General features: G+C 44.3%; 1 protein-coding gene across 2 annotated transcripts in view; it reads left to right on the forward strand.

Moving 5' to 3' along the window:
* sos1 (son of sevenless homolog 1 (Drosophila)) overlaps window positions 1-21,346 on the forward strand; it is a 35,040-nt gene that overhangs the window by 10,125 nt on the left and 3,569 nt on the right. For both annotated transcript variants that reach the window (XM_088341289.1, XM_088341290.1), the window contains exons 8-17: window positions 907-1,005; window positions 6,425-6,552; window positions 9,475-9,769; window positions 11,986-12,352; window positions 15,150-15,231; window positions 15,359-15,475; window positions 15,535-15,638; window positions 16,766-16,988; window positions 18,789-18,908; window positions 20,403-20,565. In XM_088341289.1, the coding sequence (XP_088197415.1) occupies window positions 907-1,005; window positions 6,425-6,552; window positions 9,475-9,769; window positions 11,986-12,352; window positions 15,150-15,231; window positions 15,359-15,475; window positions 15,535-15,638; window positions 16,766-16,988; window positions 18,789-18,908; window positions 20,403-20,565 (1,698 nt within the window). The remainder of the gene's footprint in view (window positions 1-906; window positions 1,006-6,424; window positions 6,553-9,474; window positions 9,770-11,985; window positions 12,353-15,149; window positions 15,232-15,358; window positions 15,476-15,534; window positions 15,639-16,765; window positions 16,989-18,788; window positions 18,909-20,402; window positions 20,566-21,346) is intronic.

The raw sequence follows: 21,346 nt of genomic DNA on the forward strand, positions 1-21,346 counted from the left end.
TGATTATTGAGCGCTCGCGTGCCCGAGTAATCACGGGAGAAAGACCGCTTACTTTGATTTCCAACATGGCGTCGACAGTGCAGAAGATGGAGGATCTCACCCTGACGAGTGCTGTTGGCGATGTAATATATCGTCTTACATTGCCTGGTAATGTTTGTGAACAATGCAAGACAGGTATGACCCTTCCACTGCGTTTAGGATAACCTTAACTGTGTCGATATGCGAACTGTCGCTCATATCAGCCAACTCGCTCAAAGCAAGCTGTAGAACGAAATCCATTGTACTGTCGTCGGCCATTTTGGATCAGTAAGGCAATCACAGTGAGCGATTACAAAACGTTCAGCAGTGCGCGGCAAGCGATTATCAAGAGACTACATGTCTGATCACTCTCCTGAACACGCCTCAGCTTACCTCGATGTGACGTTATTACCAAATGAGATTTCGACTGTAACGAAAAAACAAATATACAGTAGATCCACAAATAAAAAGTAAATCCCATTTGAATAATTAGTTTTAGTTTGTCATCAAACAAAAGTACGACAAAATTGGGGGTCTTCTTTCAGTGTAAGAAAGCCATTTAGAGAGCGTCCGGCTAGCCACATGCTAATGGATTCTGCCAGGTCTCTGTGATAGTTAAAATACAAGAGTCCGGAATGTCGTGGTTTTCCACGAGTTGTAGCTCCCGGTCATCCATTCCACGGGTAACAGATCCGGGGATGGTGACTAGCCACGTTCAGCGCTGGGGGTTTAAGAGTCGTTAGCCTAGCTTTTAGCTTTCCTTTCCGACGCCTCCCGGACCAGACTATAATAATCCAGGGAGCACCTGCGTTTCTTTGCACTCAAGCAGTGAAAAATCTTGTCTTTCACGTCAAAAAGCAAAGTCGTCTTTGTCGCTTCCGTCCACAGTCCATCTGCGAAGGCTTCAAAGAAGCCGTGCAGTACGTTTTGCCTCGACTGCTGCTCACCCCCGTCTACTACTGCCTGCACCTCTTCGAGACCATCAAGGTAACGGCCCGAGACTCTTCTTTCCTCCGTACTTTCATTCCTGTTATCGGGTGCCGTTGGAGTCCCAGTGACGTCAAATGGTGTTTTCTTTGGTGTCAAAACGGGATTACCGTATTTTCCGCACTATAAGGCGCACCTAAAAGCCTTTATTTTTTTCAAAAGCTGACCATGCGCCTTATAATACAGTGCGCCTTATTTATGGATCAATATTAATTCGCAAAGTCTTGCAACAAATGCAGCAGCCGCCGACTCGATTTTCCCCCGAACGCCAAGTAGTCCGCGTTGTATGCTGGGATTTATTTACCAGCGTTTCATTGGCTAACCAATGTGTCAATCATCATTTGAATCGATCACTATTGGCTAAAGTTATTCGGAGGTAAAGGGGGCGGATCCTTTTTATCATTTACAGGCTGGCAAAGGCTAAAAGGGCAAAACAAAGCCTGCAATTGGCTGAAAAAGATGAATGTGAATAGCACGTTGGGTTGATGGCATAGAGAAAACAGTATTTTCCCATTCAGTACTGTATTTGTAAATATTTTACTCTCCTGGATTTACTACACTCACGGATATAAGAGGACCATGGTTGCACATTATTATTGAACACGACGACTTCGGTGAGCTACTCCGGCTATATATTTTCCCTGTATCTTGTTTCAGACTGAACTCGACGTTTCCGTGATAAGCGGTGCAGATAATGGATGGAATGGAGTGTCTATTTTTAAATTAAACTCAATTCCAAGTGTTTATTGTCATATGCACAGTAAAGTTGCGAGCGAAAAAGAAAATAGAAACTAAGGAATGGTTGGCATTTCTTGAATCCCAAGACTTTAACCTTCCGAATGATATTTGGAACGATGCATTTGAGTGACATCGTACAGACACCGCATCCGCACGTGTCTACGACACGTGTTTGCTTCTTTGCAAGCTTTGGGAATGTTAAGGGGGTAATAAGTTGGACTGAACTATCTGACTGTTTTGTCCACGTTCCCATTGTAGCGCCTTATAATCCGGTGCCCCTTATGTATGGAAGATATAGGACCAAAAACAATTTTTGGGGGGTGCGCCCTATAACCCGGTGCGCCTTATAGTGCGGAAAATACGGTACACTCATTTTAAAAAGAAATCTCGGAATCTTAACTGCCCTCTAACGTAGGGCCCAGTTACACGAAATCATTGACCCTGATTGTTTGTCCATAGTCATGTTTGATTGACTTCTGTTCAAAATACAAGTGAGACAAATGTAATAAGTCATGGTTTTCCATCATTTTGGGATTGCCTTCAGGCAGTGTCTGTAACTCATGAGAAAAAGTTAGCGGACAGAAGGGCAGACAACTCTGAAAAGTTGCCTGCCCCATTTTTCAAAACTTGAAATCCAATAAGACGACTAATCGCAAAAAAAAAAAAAACATTGTTGCAAAGTATTAAGGATTGATAATAAGAGTATATAACAGAACTTGAAAATTAAGTTTATTATAAATCTACTTATAATATTTATTGCATGTATACGACATGGCTGTTTTCCATCTGCCATCAGTACGTACCTGTATTTACTCGTCTTCATTCATGCGATGTTTGCGTTGCGTCGTCTGCTACAAGCCACGTGAACTCCTCTTTCCGCGATGCTTTTAATGTACGTTAACGTTTTGTAGCGTCATCAATTTTGTTAGCTTCTTTTGAATATTTCTTTTGGGGCTGAGGTTTTGGCTTGATTCCTAACCTCTTCTCCATTTTTCTTGTGTTCTCTGTGCGTCTACTTTGGAAAATGATATGCAAATGCACGGCCTTATAACGCTCAGGAGAGTCTGGAAGCACGTATTGGATGCAGGCTTCTGATTGGCTGCCGAGTATGCAAATTGCTAAACGAACCGAAATTGCCAAACCGAACGAATATTTCGAAATCGGAATAAAGAAAACGTTTGATTTGAAAAAAATAAAAACGAAATTTTTTTTTTTCTTTCTTGAAAAAGTTGTCGGCCACCCGGGCAGAGATACCCCAAAACTATAAAGCTGGTATAATTCAGTCAAAAGTACCGTGAAATTCCACGATTATACTCAAGCATGGTCTGGTAACATTCACAAGAGTCCAGTCAATTCAACAGTTGGGTACATTGACTCCAAAACACAGCATGACTCCCAGAGATAAAACAATTTTTGCCTAAAATCATTCCTGCAGCCTTGTTGCAATCTGTCGGTTTTGACCCCATAATTGCTGTATGAAAGTAAACAGACCCGTAAGATGATTTCCAATGTGGCTGTTAGCCTCTGACATTTTGATTGACACCACTCTCGACCAATTGCAAGCTTTTTTCAGTCCTTAGGCTGGGACAATCTATGGGGGGGACTTTATTAAAAAAAAACGTCATAACCAACACTGCTTCAAAAATCTTCAGCTATAGATAAGATTAGATCGTCCTTTAATCCAGCCACAATGGGGAAGTTTCTTTTGTTACCGCAGTAAGACGGTGAATAATGAATAACAGCTAGAATATGAACAGTATAAACAAGTATTTAGGAATATATAAAAAAGATTTGGGAATCGAAATCAGAGCCCAAAATAAACGTGCGTCATGCACAATCACTGGTTGACTTCTGGAAAGACAAGTCGAACATTTACAACTCTTTCGTAATGTTTAAAAATTGGCCAAGTCAAACAATTGCAAAGGTTTTAAGGATGTAAACTGATCGTCTCCAAATGGCCACTTTTGAAAACGCCTTCACATACCCATAGAAAAATGTGTAAAATACAATATTTAGATTTTCAGATTGGGATCAAATTTGACCTGAGACCAGATAGAGCTTCATGATAAGATGCCCATGCTACACTCTTTTGAACATTATAAACAAGTATTTAGGAATATATATATTAAAAAAAGCCCATGAATTTCCTAACCTAATTTTGGAGAATTTTGCAAGCCGTATCGAAATCAGAGCCCAAAATAAACATGCGTCCTCCACAATCAGTGATTGACTTCTGGAAAGACAAGTCGAACATTTACAACTCTTTGACAATGTTTAAAAATTGGCCAAGTCAAATACTCTGTCACAAAGGTTTTAAGACTGTAACCTGATCGTCTCCAAATGGCCACTTTTGAAAATGTTTTCACATACCCTCAGAAAAATATGTCAAATACAATATTTAGTTTTTTCAGATTGGGATCAAATTTGACCTGGGACCACGTAGGGCACATATGTCAGAGTCAAGGCCCGCGGGCCACATTAGGCCCGTGAGAGGGTTTTACCTGGCCCGCGTGACGATATCAATATATTATTAGATCCGGCCCGCAGGCCGCTGCAAGCCAGCAGCCCGCAGTACGCATGAATACTACATTTCCCACAATGCAACGGGGACGCGCCGAGCGGGAGCAAAGCGGGAGGCGGTTTGATTTATTCAGCAGTCGATCAGCAGCAGTCATTAGCATAACAGCAAAAATTAGCCCACATTACCCATCAACAATGGCTAAACGGAAGGTGGACACTGAAAACCGGGGCTTTCAAACAAGGTGGGAGTTGGAGTACATGTTCACGGAGGTAGCTGGAAAAGTATCAGCGTCAGCCTCAAACAAGTAATGTAGAGTTGTAGTAATACAGTACTGTATATAAATGTATGTAAATACAGTAATAATACAGTAATGTTTCCCGTGCAATTACACATTTGAAGTTTTTACTCCGTTCAAGTTTAAAAGTTAAATATGCACATAAAGAAGGTCTTGTTTTTTGTTGTTCCCCTCGGGAATTTTAAAGCTTTATTGTCTATGTTGACTATGTTGTTTTTGTTTGCCGACTCTGTCCTGGGAGTGTTTCTTGTTTTTCGGCTTTTCATGGAAAATAGATCTTGATGTGGACAACAGTCTTTTGATAAAATTGTCTCCTATTTAGCAGAGAAAATGACTTTTGATTGTTATTATTTGTTAATCAGTAATTCCTTTTTTCACACTAACCCAGAGAAAGCACAGAAAGGAAAGTCAATGTACATTTGAGCAGGACAGATGAGGTCCAGTGTGTTGATTGCTATTGGTTTTAAGTAACAAGAGATTTTTGCACTTTATTTTATTGTATTTCGAGGCAATATTTCTTTTGAATAATTTCAGATGATTGAATGATAGAAAATGGTTATTGTTATGAGATATGTTATGAGTTTTTTATATAAAGGACATTTGTATTTTGTGCCTGCTGAAATTAAAAATGACTGACAGAGTCATAAGAAAATATTGCTTTATTTATCCAATCATATTGTAATATATTTGTTGTGTTTTCAGTAGGTTAAATCTTGGTTTCAGTAAAGATTGGACAGTCCGGCCCTCGGCTTGTAGCCAAATGTTTTATTTGGCCCTCCGTCCATTTGACTTTGACACCCCTGACGTAGGGCTTCATGTCCGGCTAAGATGCCTATGCTACATACTTTTGCAGACATGCGATTCCAAAAAAGAATAAATATCAGATGACTCGATGTTAATAGCACTTGCAGTGAGTAAACAAAACCTTGACTGTTTCCTTTGAAAAGAGAGCAAAAGCCTCCAGATTCTCCAAGAAGAGCATTCAATGGACTTTGGCTACATCTTTGATTGGGTTTTGAGGCCAATTTGATGGGAACGTTAAGGGGTTAATTCGGAGCGTGCGGATTTTAATCGGGTGCGCTCTGTCGTCAGGAATTTACCGAATCTCTTTGAAACGGCGTCCGAAAAATCCAAATCTGAAATAACGCCTGCCCGTACGCCCGGGGCGTGCATCTTTTACGTCGGGGTTACAAAATGTCTCCGCCCGGGTGGCCGACAACTTTTTCAAGAAAAAAAAAATTTTTTTTTCAAATCAAACGTGTTTTATTCCGAATTCGAAATCTTCGTTCGGTTTGGAAGTTTCAGAATTTTGGTTCGTTTGGAAAATTTGCATACTCGGCAGCCAATCAGAGGCCTGCATCGAATAACTTCGTGCTTCCGGACTTTCCCGAGCGTTATAAGGTCGTGCCTTTGCATATCGTTTTCCAAAGCAGACGCACAGAAAACACAAGAAAAATGGAGAAGTGGTTAGGAATCAAGCCAAAACCTCAGCCCCAGACGAAAGATTCAAAAGAAGCTAAAAAAATTGATGACGCTACAAAACGTAAACGTACATTAAAAGCATCGTGGAAAGAGGAGTTCACGTGGCTTGTAGCAAACATTGCATGAATGAAGATGAGTCAATACAGGTACATACTGATGGCAGATGGAAAACAGCCATGTCATATACATGCAATGAGTTATAAGTAGATTTATAATAAACTTGATTTTAAAGTGTTGTTCTGTTATATATTCTGATGATCAATCCTAATACTTGGCAACAACGGTTTTTTTTTGCGATGAGTCGTCTTATTGTGTTTCCTGTCCTGTAACTTTTTGTCATGAGTTTCAGACACTGGCAAAAGACAAAAGTGTTTGTTTTGCAGCAACTGGAGGAGAAGAGCGAGGACCAGGAGGACAAAGAGTGCCTGAAGCAAGCCATCACGGCTCTGCTCAACCTTCAGAGCAGCGTGGAAAGGATTTGCTCCCGCAGCCTGTCCAAGCGAAAACTCAGGTTTGTGTGGAAAGTTCCATTTGGCGAACTCCGCCCATCCTTCCCGGTCCCCGATATTCTACGGCAGGGGGGGGTTTCAGGAAGTGACGTAGGCAAGGGAGGTCCTGCCCATTGTTCTGCTCGCGACCAGAACAGGAAAACAAAGCGGACGAGACGCAAACAGACGGGCGAGAAAGCGGTCGGGGTGGAAAAGCGGAGGGAGACGAGCCCCGCGGCGCTTTGACGCTCGGCTATGAGGACGTAAGTGCGTCCGCCCGGTTCCGTTAGCGTCCCGGCCTTAGCGTCTTGGTCCCGTCACGCGCCGTCTTCATAGCTCAGGGGTTTATGCGCTCAAGCGATTAGGCGAGGATCAGCGCTTTTCCTCGGGCTTCCACCGGGAAGGGCTGCTCTCGAACTGTGTTTTTCAAGCGGTGTGCGCACTGGTGTGTCGCGAGACCCCGTCCAGTGCGCCCAATTTGATAGATTCGTCAGACCAGTAACCGTATCAGTAGGTGGCAGCACGTGATGTGGCAGTAATTGCAAAACGGAATAAAGCACGTTGTTTTTCTCATTTTATGTATTATTTTCTTTTCATATTCTAATTACTTACTCATGAGGTTGTACAGTCAATTGTTTGACATGGCTTACTTTTTTTTGATGAAGCTGTTTCAACTTTATGTTGTGTTAGGGTCTCCAGCGACCCGTTTCCAAATGATAAATTGTAATAAGTCGTGTCTCTCATAAAATCCCATTTCATTGGGAATAGATAGATAGATACTTCATTCATCCCCGTAGGGAAATTCACACTTCCAGCAGTATCCTTTTGTTGTTTATTAACAGATTATCAGGATGGCCTCGGGGTGCTGTGTTGTAGTTTAGCAACAGCGGAGTCGATGACGTCACACGCTAGGCCAAAAGTTTGACGTCCCTGCAGCAGATGGAAATCTTTGTGCCCGGGGTTACACCACCTCCTGTTCACGTAGATAGCGAGTCCGCCTCCTCTCCGCTTCCCACAGGCATTTGTGTTTGTCTGCCCTAACAGCGCTGAAGCCGGGTAGCTCCATGTTAGCGTCCGGGATGCTAGATGTTTCCGTAAAACACAGCAAACGGCACTCCCTGTACGCTTTGATGTTTTTCACCAGCACAGCCATTTCGTCTGCCTCATTTGGTAGAGAGTTCACATTTACCATGATTACGGACGGCACCAAAGGGTTATAACGCCGCTAGCTGCTTAGCCTAGCTCCGGCTCTGCATCCTCGATAGGGCCCCCTCATCACACCGGCACAAGAATTCTTCAGGGCAAGGAGTTGATTCCTCAAATAAACGCATTTTTGTGCGTTAAAACCCATAACCATAGGATAGAAAGTAATCCAAAGTGTAGTTGTCCAACGGGACGAAAAACACCGAAGATAGAAGCAGACAATCAAAACAATAAATCACAAAAAGAGCAAAATAACACAGAGCTGCTGGAAAGGCTGCCGCTCGGGGCGTCGCCTACGATGACTCCTCTGATGAATAGATGGTTATGGAGCCAGAACTTTGAATGCAACGGAAATTGAACCCGGGTTGCAGCGGTGAGAGCGCTCAATTCATACCACTAGTGATAAAGATGACCTATGAAAAGGCATTGGATCTCATGGTCCCACTATTTTTATTCACTGTACCAGAGTGGAATGGAAGAGATTAGAGAAAACAGAACTTTGTCCTGAAAGATATAAATGAACGCAAATTCCTATTCGTTATCAGATGTACCAAAGAGGGGCAGCACAATAGCACAGTGGTTAGCGCGTGTGCGGCACAGTTCTGAGGTCATGAGATCAAACCTTCTTGTGTGGAGTTTGAATGGTCTCCCCGTGCTTGAGTGGGTTTCCTTCGGACCCTCCAGTTTCCTCCCACATTCCAAAAACATGCATGTCAGGTTAATTGGCCGGTTCAAATTGTCCCTTGGTGTGAATAAGTGAGTGAATTATCTGTCTTTGAGTGCCCTGCAAACTGGCCGGCAACCAGTTGAGGGTGTCCCCTGCCCACTGCCCGAATATAGCTGGGAGGGGCTCCAGCACCCCCGCGACCCCACTGAGGATAAGCGGTTGCAGATAATGGATGGATGGATGTACCAAAGTGTTGTCTCCCTTTCAGGGGGATTTTTTTCAGTTATCTCCATTCTTTAACACTCATTTCTGGTACAGTAAGTGAAATGAGTGTGATCATCAAATACAATTAAATGATTTTTCCAACGTTATCTTTATCACTGGCGATCTAGTGGCTGGGTTTTGGTACTCTTAACACTCTGACCCAGGTTTTCAATCGATGACTGAATTGACTAATGCAATCGATCAATTGTCGCAAGAATACATACCGCAGTTATACGGGAATGAATACGGTAGTGTGGGTCTAAATCGACCTCTTACATGTTGTGGGAGAGCTATTTACAAGTTGCTGACGCTAGAAAAGATACACCAAGCATTCGACTTTTTTCAACTGCCAGTTGGAGAGGGGTCAGAAGAGGAGGGCTTACTTCCGTCTCCTTGGCCACGCTCCTAATTCTGGGTGGCCCTTCCCCCACCAAACTGCATTTATTTAGGCAGAACAAAGACAAAGAAAGAAACGCCCCTACCAATTTTTGAAACAGAAACGTGATACCGTCTTGTTTAGAGATGCACACTTTTTGGGGAAGTACCCTAAGCCCACCTTACAGGTAGCTCCTCCAGTCCAGCGCGCCTTATTCATGAAAAAAGTAGGACAAACATTGCATTGTTTTGATGGGTTGCACCTTATAGTGTGGAAAATGAGATGCTCTGTACTGAGAAAGGTAACGGTGTTCCTTGGTAGCGCGTCAGCTCCAACGCTGCTCCGGAACGAGGATCGTATTCAGGACGAGCACCCGAATCCAGTTCCCGAGCGCTCGCTCCGACGATGGTGACGCGGTCCTTCTTTCTGTTCCAGCGAGTCGGGGTGCCGCCTGTACAGCCAGCAGATGAAGGGCAAGCACTTGGCCATCAAGAAGATGAACGAGATCCAGAAGAACATCGACGGCTGGGAGGGCAAAGACATCGGCCAGTGCTGCAACCAATTCATCATGGAGGGCACGCTCACCCGAGTGGGCGCCAAACACGAGCGCCACGTCTTCCTCTTCGACGGACTCATGATCTGCTGCAAGTCCAACCACGGGCCCCCGCGCCTGCCGGGGGCCGGCTCCGCCGCCGAGTACCGGCTCAAGGAGAAGTTCTTCATGCGCAAGGTGAGCACGCGGTCCTCGTCGGAGTTCCTTCTGCGAGGCCATTACTACTTTCTCTTGGTCCTCCTCCTCTGTCCTCGCCACGCTGTTTTGGAGCTTTTACAGCAAATGAATATCGACTTCCTCTTGATACCAATAATCTGTATCGGTCCCGAAAAACCCATAGCGGTACACCCCTCGTCCTCATGTCCGCTTTTTGGAAAATCTCAGCTTTTTTCGGGTGCAGAATTTTGATACTGGTGCTTGAAATCCTTGAAAATGCTTCAGTTTGAATGAGGATCGAAAAGTGCTTGGATTTTGTCTGAAGTGCTTGCAAACGCAGGGGATGGCTTCATGCTCTCAACAAGTCTGCTTAAAAATGAGGCCAACACTGCCCTCTGATGGCCTCGCTTCGCCATTGCGTTTCTTCCCATCTGATAAGCGGTAGCTGGCGTTAGTTTGTACAGCGTTGTCCCGTGAAGGGGCATTGCCCCCTAGGGGTCGTGACCAAGAGGTGCACGCTAGACCTCAACATGCCACTTTGAAATGTGTATCAATTAGCGACATTCGTTATAGGGGCCAGGTAAAAAATTGAAGGGAGCGTTTCCCAGCGGGAAATCGGATTGGGAAGAACTTCGTACTGCAACTAAAATGGTAAGCTATATATCATTTTCATTCGAACCCAACACGTGTGCAGGGAAAAGTTGGTCTCAAAAATGGATGAATTGGCAATTTACTCAAGTTCTAAAAATCATGTCTTAATAAATGCATAGGTGAGATTAAAAATGGCAAATCAATTTCTGGCTGTGCAAAATACAGGCTTCACACCAGATTTCTTCTTTTATCGGCACTGGAGACATTGGAATTTACCTTTTTAATATTCCTTAAAACAGGGGTTCGTACGTGTTCCTGAAATCCTTAAAAATCGCTTGAATTTCCATTGCCATGTTTCTCGGCAGCCTGACTCGATGCTTGCTTTTAAATTAAGAGGGATGAAAAAAAAATGGCACCGATGGTGGCTCCGGTTGTCATTATTGAGTTTGTCATGTGAAGCGTCACTGCCCCCTACTGTCGCATCCAAGAGGACTGGTTTATCATACAGATCATGCGAATTCCAGTCAAGTCATGTTTATTTGTATAGCCCTCTTTAAGGGCTGCACATACCACAGATTATTGCAAACTACAGACTATTATGACACCATCCCCTGATCTAAAACCTACATGAGAGCAAATAATACACAGGTATTGTCAACAAAAAATATAGATTATTTATATGCTATAGAGTAGAAGTGAGTTTTAAGCTCAGATTGAAACATTTCCACTGAGGTTGCAGATAGAATCTCAGGGGGAAGAGCATTCCACAGCTCTCCTATCATTCTCAACCATCCCTTATTTGGTCACTCCACTTCCCAGTTCAATATTCCTCATAGCCGTGGTCACTTTTCTTGATTTCCCTCCTATCACGACTCTCCCTTATCACTAAACACTCTTACATGTCATGTCCCAAGCACTCTTGTCTCAGTGTCTTGTTATTCCAGTGTCTCCTTGGCTCTGTGCCAGTTTTTTGTTCTCCATGTCACGTCCCAAGAACTCTTGTCTCGGTGTCTTGTTATTCCAGTGTTCCGAATCCTTGCCTACCCTTCCAGATCCCGAGCAGTTCAGCTCTTTTTCGTGAAGCCAAGTCAAGTCCCATTTCTTTGTTTGGCCCATAAGATGGATAGATAGATAGATACTTTATTCATCCCCGTAGGGAAATTCACAAAATGTCTCAGAGGACTGCACGGGTTACAATGAAACCATCCCCTGATGAATGGAATCTGCTTCTGAGCAATCCATATCATTCAACCGAGTCCAAATTTAGCTCATTTTTCAGCTTTTTATACATGCAGTCCTTCTTTTCTTTTTTTTTTTGTCTTCCGTATTGAACCCTATTATCACCCGACACTTGTAGAGCCCTTTCAGTCTTTGTAAGCAAGTTGAGGTAGAATGGCAGAATTCATGTCGGTTTATAGCAGCCCATTCACACTAAGAGCGTAGATCATAGATGGGAGCTGCGCAAAATCGCACAAAGCATGTGCTAGCAGCAAGAAAGCATTGGATTTCTCCTTTGAAGGTACTAAAATGGCCTTGAAAGTGCTTTAAAAGTGCTTGAATTTGGCCACGAGAACTGAAAAAAGTAGTATATGAGTAAATCAAACGAACGGGACGTCCATTTTGAGTGTTTTTCAACGGCACTCCAGGTCCAAATCAACGACAAGGACGACAAGGAGGGCGAGTACCGTCACGCCTTCGAGATGATCCTGAAGGACGGCAACAGCGTGGTGTTCGCCGCCAAGTCGGCCGAGGAGAAGAACGGTTGGATGGCGGCGCTGGTGTCCTTGCAGTACCGCGGCACCCTGGAGCGCATGCTAGATGGCGCCGTCCTGCAGGAGGAAAAGGAGCAGCACGTGCGCCTGCCGGCCGCCGGCCTCTACCGCTTTGCCCGGCCCGACTCCGAGGACAACGTGGTCTTCGAGGACAGCGTCCAGTCCAAGTCCGGGATCCCCGTGGTCAAGGCCGGGACCGTCCTCAAGCTCATCGAGAGGCTCACTTTCCACATGTACGCCGGTGAGTCCCTCCCTCGGCCTTTCGGGGCAAAAAGGAACACGATATTATTTTCATTTTACAAAAGGAAACCGAAACTGGAGTATAAATGCAATTTAGAGAGCGGCCGGCTAGCTGCACACTCGCATCGGGTAACTGCGACTTTAGCAAAGTCCCTGTAATGAATAAAATCTGCATGGTTCGTAAGGGTGCTCGAAATCCACGAAAATGTCTGATGTTGTTTTTTTAAATTCAGGAAATTGCTTACATTTCAGATTAAGTGCTGGAAAATATTGTTGCCATTGCGTCAGCACCGCGGCACAGTGGTTCGCGCGTGTGCGGCACAGTTCTGAGGTCATGGTCGGACTTTCCTGTGTGGAGTTTGCATGTTCTCCCCGTGCTTGCGTGGGTTTCCTCCGGGCACTCTGGTCTCCTCCCACATTACAAAAACATGCATGTTAGGTTAATTGACCGCCGGTTCAAATTGTCCCTCGGTGGGAATGAGCGAGAAAGTTGTCTGTCTCTGTGTGCCCTGCGATTGGCTGGCAACCAGTTCAGGGTGTCCCCTGCCCACTGCCCGAAGATAGCTGGGATCGCCTCCAGCACCCCCGCGACCCTACTGAGGATAAGCGGTGCAGATAATGGATGGATGGATGTTGCCATTGCTACGTCTCTCAGCAGTCTGATTCCATTAACCACGCACTTAAAAACACTGCTCTCAGTCATTGTGGCGCTGTCATATGAAGCGTCACCGCCCCCTACTGGTTGGTGCTTCAGGACGGCTCTATTTAGAAAACCGGCTCTTTTAGCTCGGCTGACTGAGAAGAGCCGGGGTTTTTTTGGGGATCCCCAAACGGCTCTGCAGATTTTTCGTTTTTTTATTGGCAATAATGATGAAACATACATCAAATTATTTAGTCATTGAATATGTTTTGCAGGGGATCACATGCAATCTAAATTAAAATATTCACAGATCTACAAAACAAAATTTTACACACTGAACAGTGTTAAAGTCCAACAACACAACATCCATGAAAACGCTGTTTTAATATGAACTCAGCATGACAATAAATGATGAAATGCAAAAAAAAAAATGAACTATTCCATTTTAACCAATTGAAACAAGGGTCTTCTGAAAAGCACGCAGAAAATTGAAATATTGAATGCACTCTGCTTTGTAGATCTCATTAAAATGAGTCAGAGTTGGGCTCATTTTTTTGCTTTTTATGCACCTCATGAGTCTGCATGCAAGAATAGGCCTGAGATTGAAGTAAAATTGCATTGGATGGGGTCTTGGGCTGCAACGAATCGATCAAATCGATTATGAAAAGCGTAAGCAACGAGTGTCATCGATTTGTTCTGACGGTGCATTCAATAATGTAGTTCTCCATTAGTCCGACAGAGGGCGTCTCAAGACCATTGAAAAACAACATGAACGCAATGCAATTTCTCACCTAAACAACACATTCATCCACGCACGCTCATCATTCAGAAAACTAAAACGACTCATGAAGCAAAGAAATCAAATGAGAACATAACAATCATCCAACGTATCCTATTGAGCGGCAATAATTAATTGAGTGTCCGTGAGCGGCTCTGGGTTTCTAAGGAGGCCAAGGAATTGAAGTTTGGGACAAGACTAAAACAAATGGAAGTGATAGAGTGTCAAGTCAAGTCATGCTTATTTGTGACGTCCTTAATCACAAAGAGTCTCAAAGGGCTGCACACACCACAGATTATTGCAAACCACAGACTAACTATTGCACCATCCCCTGATCTAAAACCTACATGAGGGCAAGGAAAAACTCAAAAACTGGACTTAATTTCCATAATTTTGTGCTATGGAAGATTTTTTAGTGGTCACGTTGACTCTTACAGTTTTAAGTGCAATACCCTGGTGATGTACTGTTTTTTTTTTTTTTACTGTGGATGCTCTTTACTTAATTCTAAAACAGTTATGCAGTAGAAGTATTTAATTGCAGAAAAGTTCTGTGCTGACTGCTGGCATCTTTACTCTTTATTGTACACTTGGATTTTTAAAAATTTAGTACAAGAGAATATTCTCTATTTTTGCACGCTATTTTTCCAACGGTCCGAAACTTGGATATTTGATCAAAGAGGAGGAAATGAAAAATTCGATTCATCGGAAAAAAACGATCGGCCGATTTATCGATTATTGAAATAATCGTTCGTTGCGGTCTCCAAATTGTCCGAAATAGTCTTCCCGCACTTCCCAACCTGGCCGTGGGATCAAAAGCCATTCAAATCGCTCACTTTTCGGCGAAAGTGGCCGTTGACGAGTCCAAATATGTTACCGACGTCAATCGTTGAGCTATAGGAGGAGCGGTTGAAGAAACGACCTACAATTTTAAATATGTCCGCTAGATGTCACCTAAGTGCCACCCCCAAAAGCTATATTTGCTCACCACTATTCATCAACCCGACTTGATGCTCCTCAACTGTTTTCCATCCTGCCCGAATTGAAATTGGGGTTCGAACAATAACATGATTAATGATTAATACTGATTATTGGTATTGAGAGAAGGTCCATAACCCGTATCAGTCGCCAAGATTCATTTGTGAATGTTCCAAAATTGGCATAAGAAGGTTTTCATAGTGAATAAATCGTGTTCCTGCTTAAGTGTCGACGCCCCAATTGGAAGGCTCGGCTAAATAACCCAGTTTTGAATGTTTAATGGGCCAGTCGCATCATAAAAACGCCGATACCGATATTCATCAAGTTCCCAAATATCGGTGCCAATAATCGGTCAATCTCTAACGATTAAAGACTTCATACCTTTGCTTTCCTTTCACTTTGCAGATCCCAATTTTGTCCGAACGTTCCTGACCACGTACCGATCTTTCTGCAAACCGCAGGAATTGCTGGACCTGCTCATAGAGAGGTAGCCCGCTCTTTCCGCAGAATCGGCTCTTTGGGCTCGGCTCACCGAAAAGAGCCGGCTCGTAGCGCCTTGTCGTCTGCGAAGCGCAGCGCGAGAATGACCGGGATTCGGGGTGTGGCGTTTCCAGGTTCGAGATCCCCGAGCCCAGACCCAGCGACGCCGAGCACCCGGACGGAGGGGAGCAGCCGCTCAGCGCCGAACTCAAGCGCTTCCGCAAAGAATTCGTGCAGCCCGTCCAGCTTCGGTAAGCGAAAGTCTTCACGCCCCCTCCGGTCGAAAGCCTAAACTGCTTTCCTGCCGCAGAGTGCTGAACGTTTGCCGCCACTGGGTGGAGCACCATTTCTACGACTTTGAGAGAGACGCTCAGCTGCTCTCTCGACTGGAGGACTTCATCGCTTCCGTCCGAGGTCACCGCCCGCTCTTCGGGGCTTCTACCTGAGTTTGAAGTTGAATCGCAAATCGTGCAAAATTCCTACGTTTTGTAGCTTTCTATATAGTGGTACCTCTACTTACGAATCGAATTTGTGGCGGGAGTGGCTTCGTCACGTAAAAAACATTGATTGGTAAGTCGAGACACATTTTGTATAGAATTACGCTTATTCGTTCCAAGCCCCGCCAAAGTAAAGGTTGTTTTTTCTATTAAATCGTAAAAGAGCATGTTCAATCGAGACGAGCTCACGATAAACTTAAATTAGAATAAAGTAAATCATCAAAATATTCACTGCGTTTATCGAAAAACTGAACCGACGTCGTCTGCTTTCGCCAGCTTTTGACAATCTGTCGCAAATACGCAAGGCAGACGTAGCAATAGCCCGAATTGTCAACACTTTTTCCGGGTGATTCTTTTCCACAAGTACCGCGACCTTGTGGAATTTTGCTAAAATGTCGTGTTTGGGCCGAACTGTGACGGGGACACGAAGAGCACGCTGCGATACTCGCATGCTCACTGGTTGCCAGGCAGATTTGAAGCCATAGCCAGTTTGGTGACGTAGGGCAGTGAGTGAAAGGCGTCACTAGGGGGTGCACTTTCGCTCTCTGGGAGCGGAGAATAGCGGCGTGTACTCTACTGTATTTTTGACTCTGTAACTCGAGGCGAATACTTTTCCCGTTCAGGTACTTTGTAACCTGAAACATTTGTATGTAGAGGCATATTTGAGTAGAGGTACCACTGTATAGTTATTATATTTATTCATATCGATTTTGTGTTAAATGACTCTAAAGTTGTTAATTATAAAAAGTTATATGTTTAATTGAGTTCAAGGTTTACTGGGAAGCAGGGTTGTCTTGAGGCTTTTTTTTCCCTCATTTTTTTTCCTTCCTTAAGATTGAATCTCTTGTCGTGGTTATCAACTGTGCATTTGTAAAAAAAAAAAAAAAAAGGAAGAAGGATTGCATGTTCTAAATTTTTTAAAAGTGATTCATTTTGTCCATTACGTTTCATGAAAATTGTATAGAAGAGCCGTTCGAGAGGGATTCTTTTTAGCGAGTCGAACCGAAAGAGCCGCTTCTCTAACGAAAGCCTTCCCCCTAGCAGGCAAGGCCATGCGAAAGTGGGTGGAATCCATCACCAAGATCATCCTCCGGAAGAAGCAAGCGGCCACTTGCGGTCCCAGCCACAACATCACCTTCCAGAATTCCCCTCCGCCCGTGGAGTGGCACATCTGCAAACCGGGACAACTGGAGCAGTTCGACCTCATGACGCTTCATCCCATCGAGATCGCGCGGCAGCTCACTCTGCTGGAGTCCGACTTCTACAGGTGACGCCTCCTGGCACTAAGGATCCACCCGTGGGGGGGAGCGGGCGGGGTTCTCAGGGCCCTTACCTGTCCGTTGTTTGTATTAATCCATTAGAATTAACCACGCAACTCGCATAAACCAAAATCCAACAGTGCAGGTAATGAAATTAGGGTTAGCATCAAAACTTGATTTCTTAACAATGAATCAATGAAAATGTCAATGCAAGCAACATGACTGAAATAACAAAAAGTGAATCGAAGTTTCAAAGGGGCTGACAAATTGAAAAGTGTGCGTACTCCGGTTTTAGAGTCAGACTGACCAACTCATGTTATGGTAAGAGCTAATCACTTCCACTTTAGCATGCTCTCTCTCAATCACAAACCGACACCAGTGTTTGAAATAACGTCTGCTCGGACACCCGGGGCGTGCATCTTTTACGTCGGGCGTACAACTTACACGTGTCCGTCCGGGTGGCCGACAACTTTTTCAAGGGGGGGAAAAAACCCCAAAGTTTTTGTTGTTTGAAATGAAATGATCTGCATTTATATAGCGCTTTTCAAGTCAACACTTCCGAAAGCGCTTTATAATGTGCTCCACATTTCCCAGTAGCGGCCTTGCAGCCATGTAAGGCGCTAACCTGCTTATTGGGGGTATTAGGGGCTCAGTGTCTTACCCAAGGACACTTCGACATGTAACACGGACGAGCCGGGATTCGAACTGGGATCCCTTGATCCCAAGACGAGTGCCCTACCTCCTGAGCTACTGCAGTTTATTTTTCTTCAAATCCAACGTTTGCTTTATTCCGATTTCGAAATCTTCGTTCGGTTTGGAAATTTTGGAATTTCCGTTCGTTTAGCAATTTGCATACTCTGCAGCCAATCAGAGGCCTGCATCGAATAACTTCGTGCTTCCGGACTTTCCCGAGCGTTATAAGGTCGTGCCTTTGCATATCGTTTTCCAAAGTAGACGCACAGAGAACACAAGAAAAATGGATACGTGGTTAGGAATCAAGCCTAAACCTCATCCCCAGATGAAAGATTCAAAAGAAGCTAACAAAATTGATGACGCTACAAAACGTAAACGTACATTAAAAGCATCGTGCAGAGAGGAGTTCACGTGGCTTGTAGCAGACGATACAACGCAAACATTGCATGAATGAAGATGAGTCAATACAGGTACATACTGATGGCAGATGGAAAACAGCCATGTCATATACTTGCAATGAATGTTATAAGTAGATTTATAATTAACATAATTTGAGAGTGCTGTTCTGTTATATATTGTGATTATCAATCCTTAATACTTTGCAACAATGGTTTTTTTGCGATGAGTCGTCTTATTGTGTTTCAAGTTGTAAAAAATGGGTGTCCGGTAACTTTTTGTCCTGAGTTTCAGACACTGCAGACACACTTAATTAACCAACTCATGTTACGATTAGAGCTAATATCCCAGTCTCCACCTAAACGTGCATCCCTAAAACAAGTTCACTACACTTTTTACGCCATCTCCTAATAGCAAACATGCTTTTCTTTCACGGACACAGGCGGGACAAGTTAGCTGAGCTGCCGCTCTCTTATTGTTCCTGCACTAGGGGCTTCGACCCGTGATCACTTATCCAATCAGAAGGCGAGGGGAGGAGTAAGAGTGAGAAAGCATGAGACTTCAAAATCGACTCATCGAATGAATAAAATGCTGATACCGATATCCGTCGAATTCTCAAATATCAGTGCCGTTAATCGGCCCGCCGGATAATCCGTCGCCCTTTGGTTGTCGCGCGCCGCGCCAATCCTGATGTGACGCCAATGTGTGCCACCACGCAGGGCGGTGCAGCCGTCGGAGCTGGTGGGCAGCGTCTGGACCAAAGAGGACAAGGAGATACATTCTCCGAACCTTCTGCGCATGATACGACACACCACCAACTTGACTCTGTGGTTTGAAAAGTGAGTAAATGGCCCGCATTTCTTTCTAGTGCACTTACCCGTTCACACACACACACTCACACACCGATAGCAAGGCGCCTACCTGCTCGGGGCATTCGGGGTTTTGTGTCTTGCCCATGGACACTTCCACCTTGAACTCAGAGGAGCTGGGAAACGAACCTGAGACTTCTTGGTCCCTAGACGAGCACTCTACAATGTACTTCACACTTTCCCCGTTCACACACACTCGCGCACCGATAGCGGCGTCAGCTACTTGCTATTTGGGAGGCATTGTGGTTTCGATGTCTTGCCCAAGGACACTTCCACCTTGAACTCAGAGGAGCCGGGAAACAAACCTGAGACTTCTTTGTCCCTAGACAAGCTCTCTACAATGTACTTCACACTTTACCTGTTCACACACACTCGCGCACCGATAGCTGCGTCAGCTACCTGCTATTTTGGGGGCATTGTGGTTTCGATGTCTTGCCCAAGGACACTTCCACCTTGAACTCAGAGGAGCCGGGAAACAAACCTGAGACTTCTTTGTCCCTAGACAAGCTCTCTACAATGTACTTCACACTTTACCTGTTCACACACACTCGCGCACCGATAGCGGCGTCAGCTACCTGCTATTTGGGGGGCATTATGGTTTCGATGTCTTGCCCAAGGACACTTCCACCTTTAACTCAGAGGAGCCGGGAAATAAACCTGAGACTTCTTGGTCCCTAGACGAGCACTCTACAATGTACTTCACACTTTACCCGTTCACACACACGCACTCACGCACCGATAGCGGCATCAGCTACTTGCTATTCGGGGGCATTGGGGTTTCGGTGTCTTGCTCAAAGACACTTCCACCTTGAACTCCGAGGAGCCGGGAAACGAACCTGAGACTTCTTGGTCCCTAGATGAGGACTCCACAATGTACTTCACACTTTACCCGTTCACACACACACACACACTCACGCACCGATAGCGGCGTCAGCTACCTGCTATTCGGGGGCATTGGGGTTTCGGTGTCTTGCCCAAGGACATCTCTCGGTCCCTAGACGATGACTCTACCTCCTGAGCTACTTCTGCCCTAATACTACAATATTTTTCTAATAATTTCTGCAGTAGTATTTTTCAAATATTTCTGTGGTATTTATGCAGTATTTTTAAAGTATTTCCACAGAGGAATTGTTGTAATAGTATTTTGGTTGTGGTATTTCCTTAGTACTAGGGCAGCAGCTCCACTATTTGAACGGTCACCAACGATTGCCCTCATTTCCCAAATACGGGTCCCGTTTTCGGTGGCATGACATATGGAGGGATAAAATACACGCTGTCCCTTTAACTTTCATATGAAGGCGGGGGTCGCGAGTTTTTCAAACCTTTTTGCACGTAATAAACGGAATCACCATTTGAATAGTGCGTTTCGTGTTTCTTTGGGATATTCGAATAGCTTCCATGACTTGAGACCCCAAAAACTGTGGACCCCGGCCCACTCGGCCCCTTTTGCCATGGTGTGCGCAGGTGCATCGTGGAGACGGAGAACCTGGAGGAACGGGTGGCGGTGGTGTCCCGGATCATCGAGATCCTGCAGGTCTTCCAGGAGCTCAACAACTTCAACGGCGTCCTGGCCGTGGTCAGCGCCATGGACTCCTCGCCCGTCTACAGGCTGGACCACACTTTTGAGGTGCCGCCTTCCTTAAAACCCCAGTCTCAGAAATTTAAGACCCGGATCGAGAAAACACCAAATACATGAGGTCAGGGGTGGGGAATTGATTGGAGTCTGTGGCCACACGGGGTTCAAAGATGTGACCATAGTACCGATCCTGGAGACCAGATAGATAGAGATAGATACTTTATTCACCCCCGTAGGGAAATTCACACTTCCAGCAGTATCCTTGTGTTGAAAAATAAAATAATAAACGTATCGATATAGAGTGTTTAAATAGTGCTACGGAAAATACACACTGTCATAAAAATAGGCTAATATGCAAATGTGGGGGTGGGGTTTCATGTGGGCTTTTACTCCCCCGGGTGGAGTTAAAGAGCCTCATGGCTTGAGGAAGAAATGATCTCCACAGTCTTGAGACAATTTCTTTCATTTATAAATGATGATACATCCAGACATCTCCACGTTATATTCCTTTGTTTTTAAATTGACTACTTTCATCAAAATTGTTTTAATTAAATTTTTAAAAAATGATATATGGTTCCTGTTTTAAGAAGCACCTTTTATATCTGGGGTTTTAGTATTACCTGTAGTTTCTTTTTTTATTCATTTATTATTTTTGCAGTATTAATGTGATAGTTTTATTGTTGTAATATTTTTGTAGTATTTCTGCAGTAGTATTTTGGAATATTTCTGTAGTTTCTATGTAGTACTTGTTGGGTAGCTCCGTAGTAGAATTTTTGTAATAGTGTTTTTGTTGTGATATTTCTGTTGTAGAATTACTGTAGTGGTATTTCTT

Source organism: Urocampus carinirostris, chromosome 8, assembly GCF_059441175.1.
Source record: "Urocampus carinirostris isolate Australia breed hairy pipefish chromosome 8, RoL_Ucar_1.0, whole genome shotgun sequence".
In the NCBI taxonomy this organism is placed as follows: domain Eukaryota; kingdom Metazoa; phylum Chordata; class Actinopteri; order Syngnathiformes; family Syngnathidae; genus Urocampus; species Urocampus carinirostris.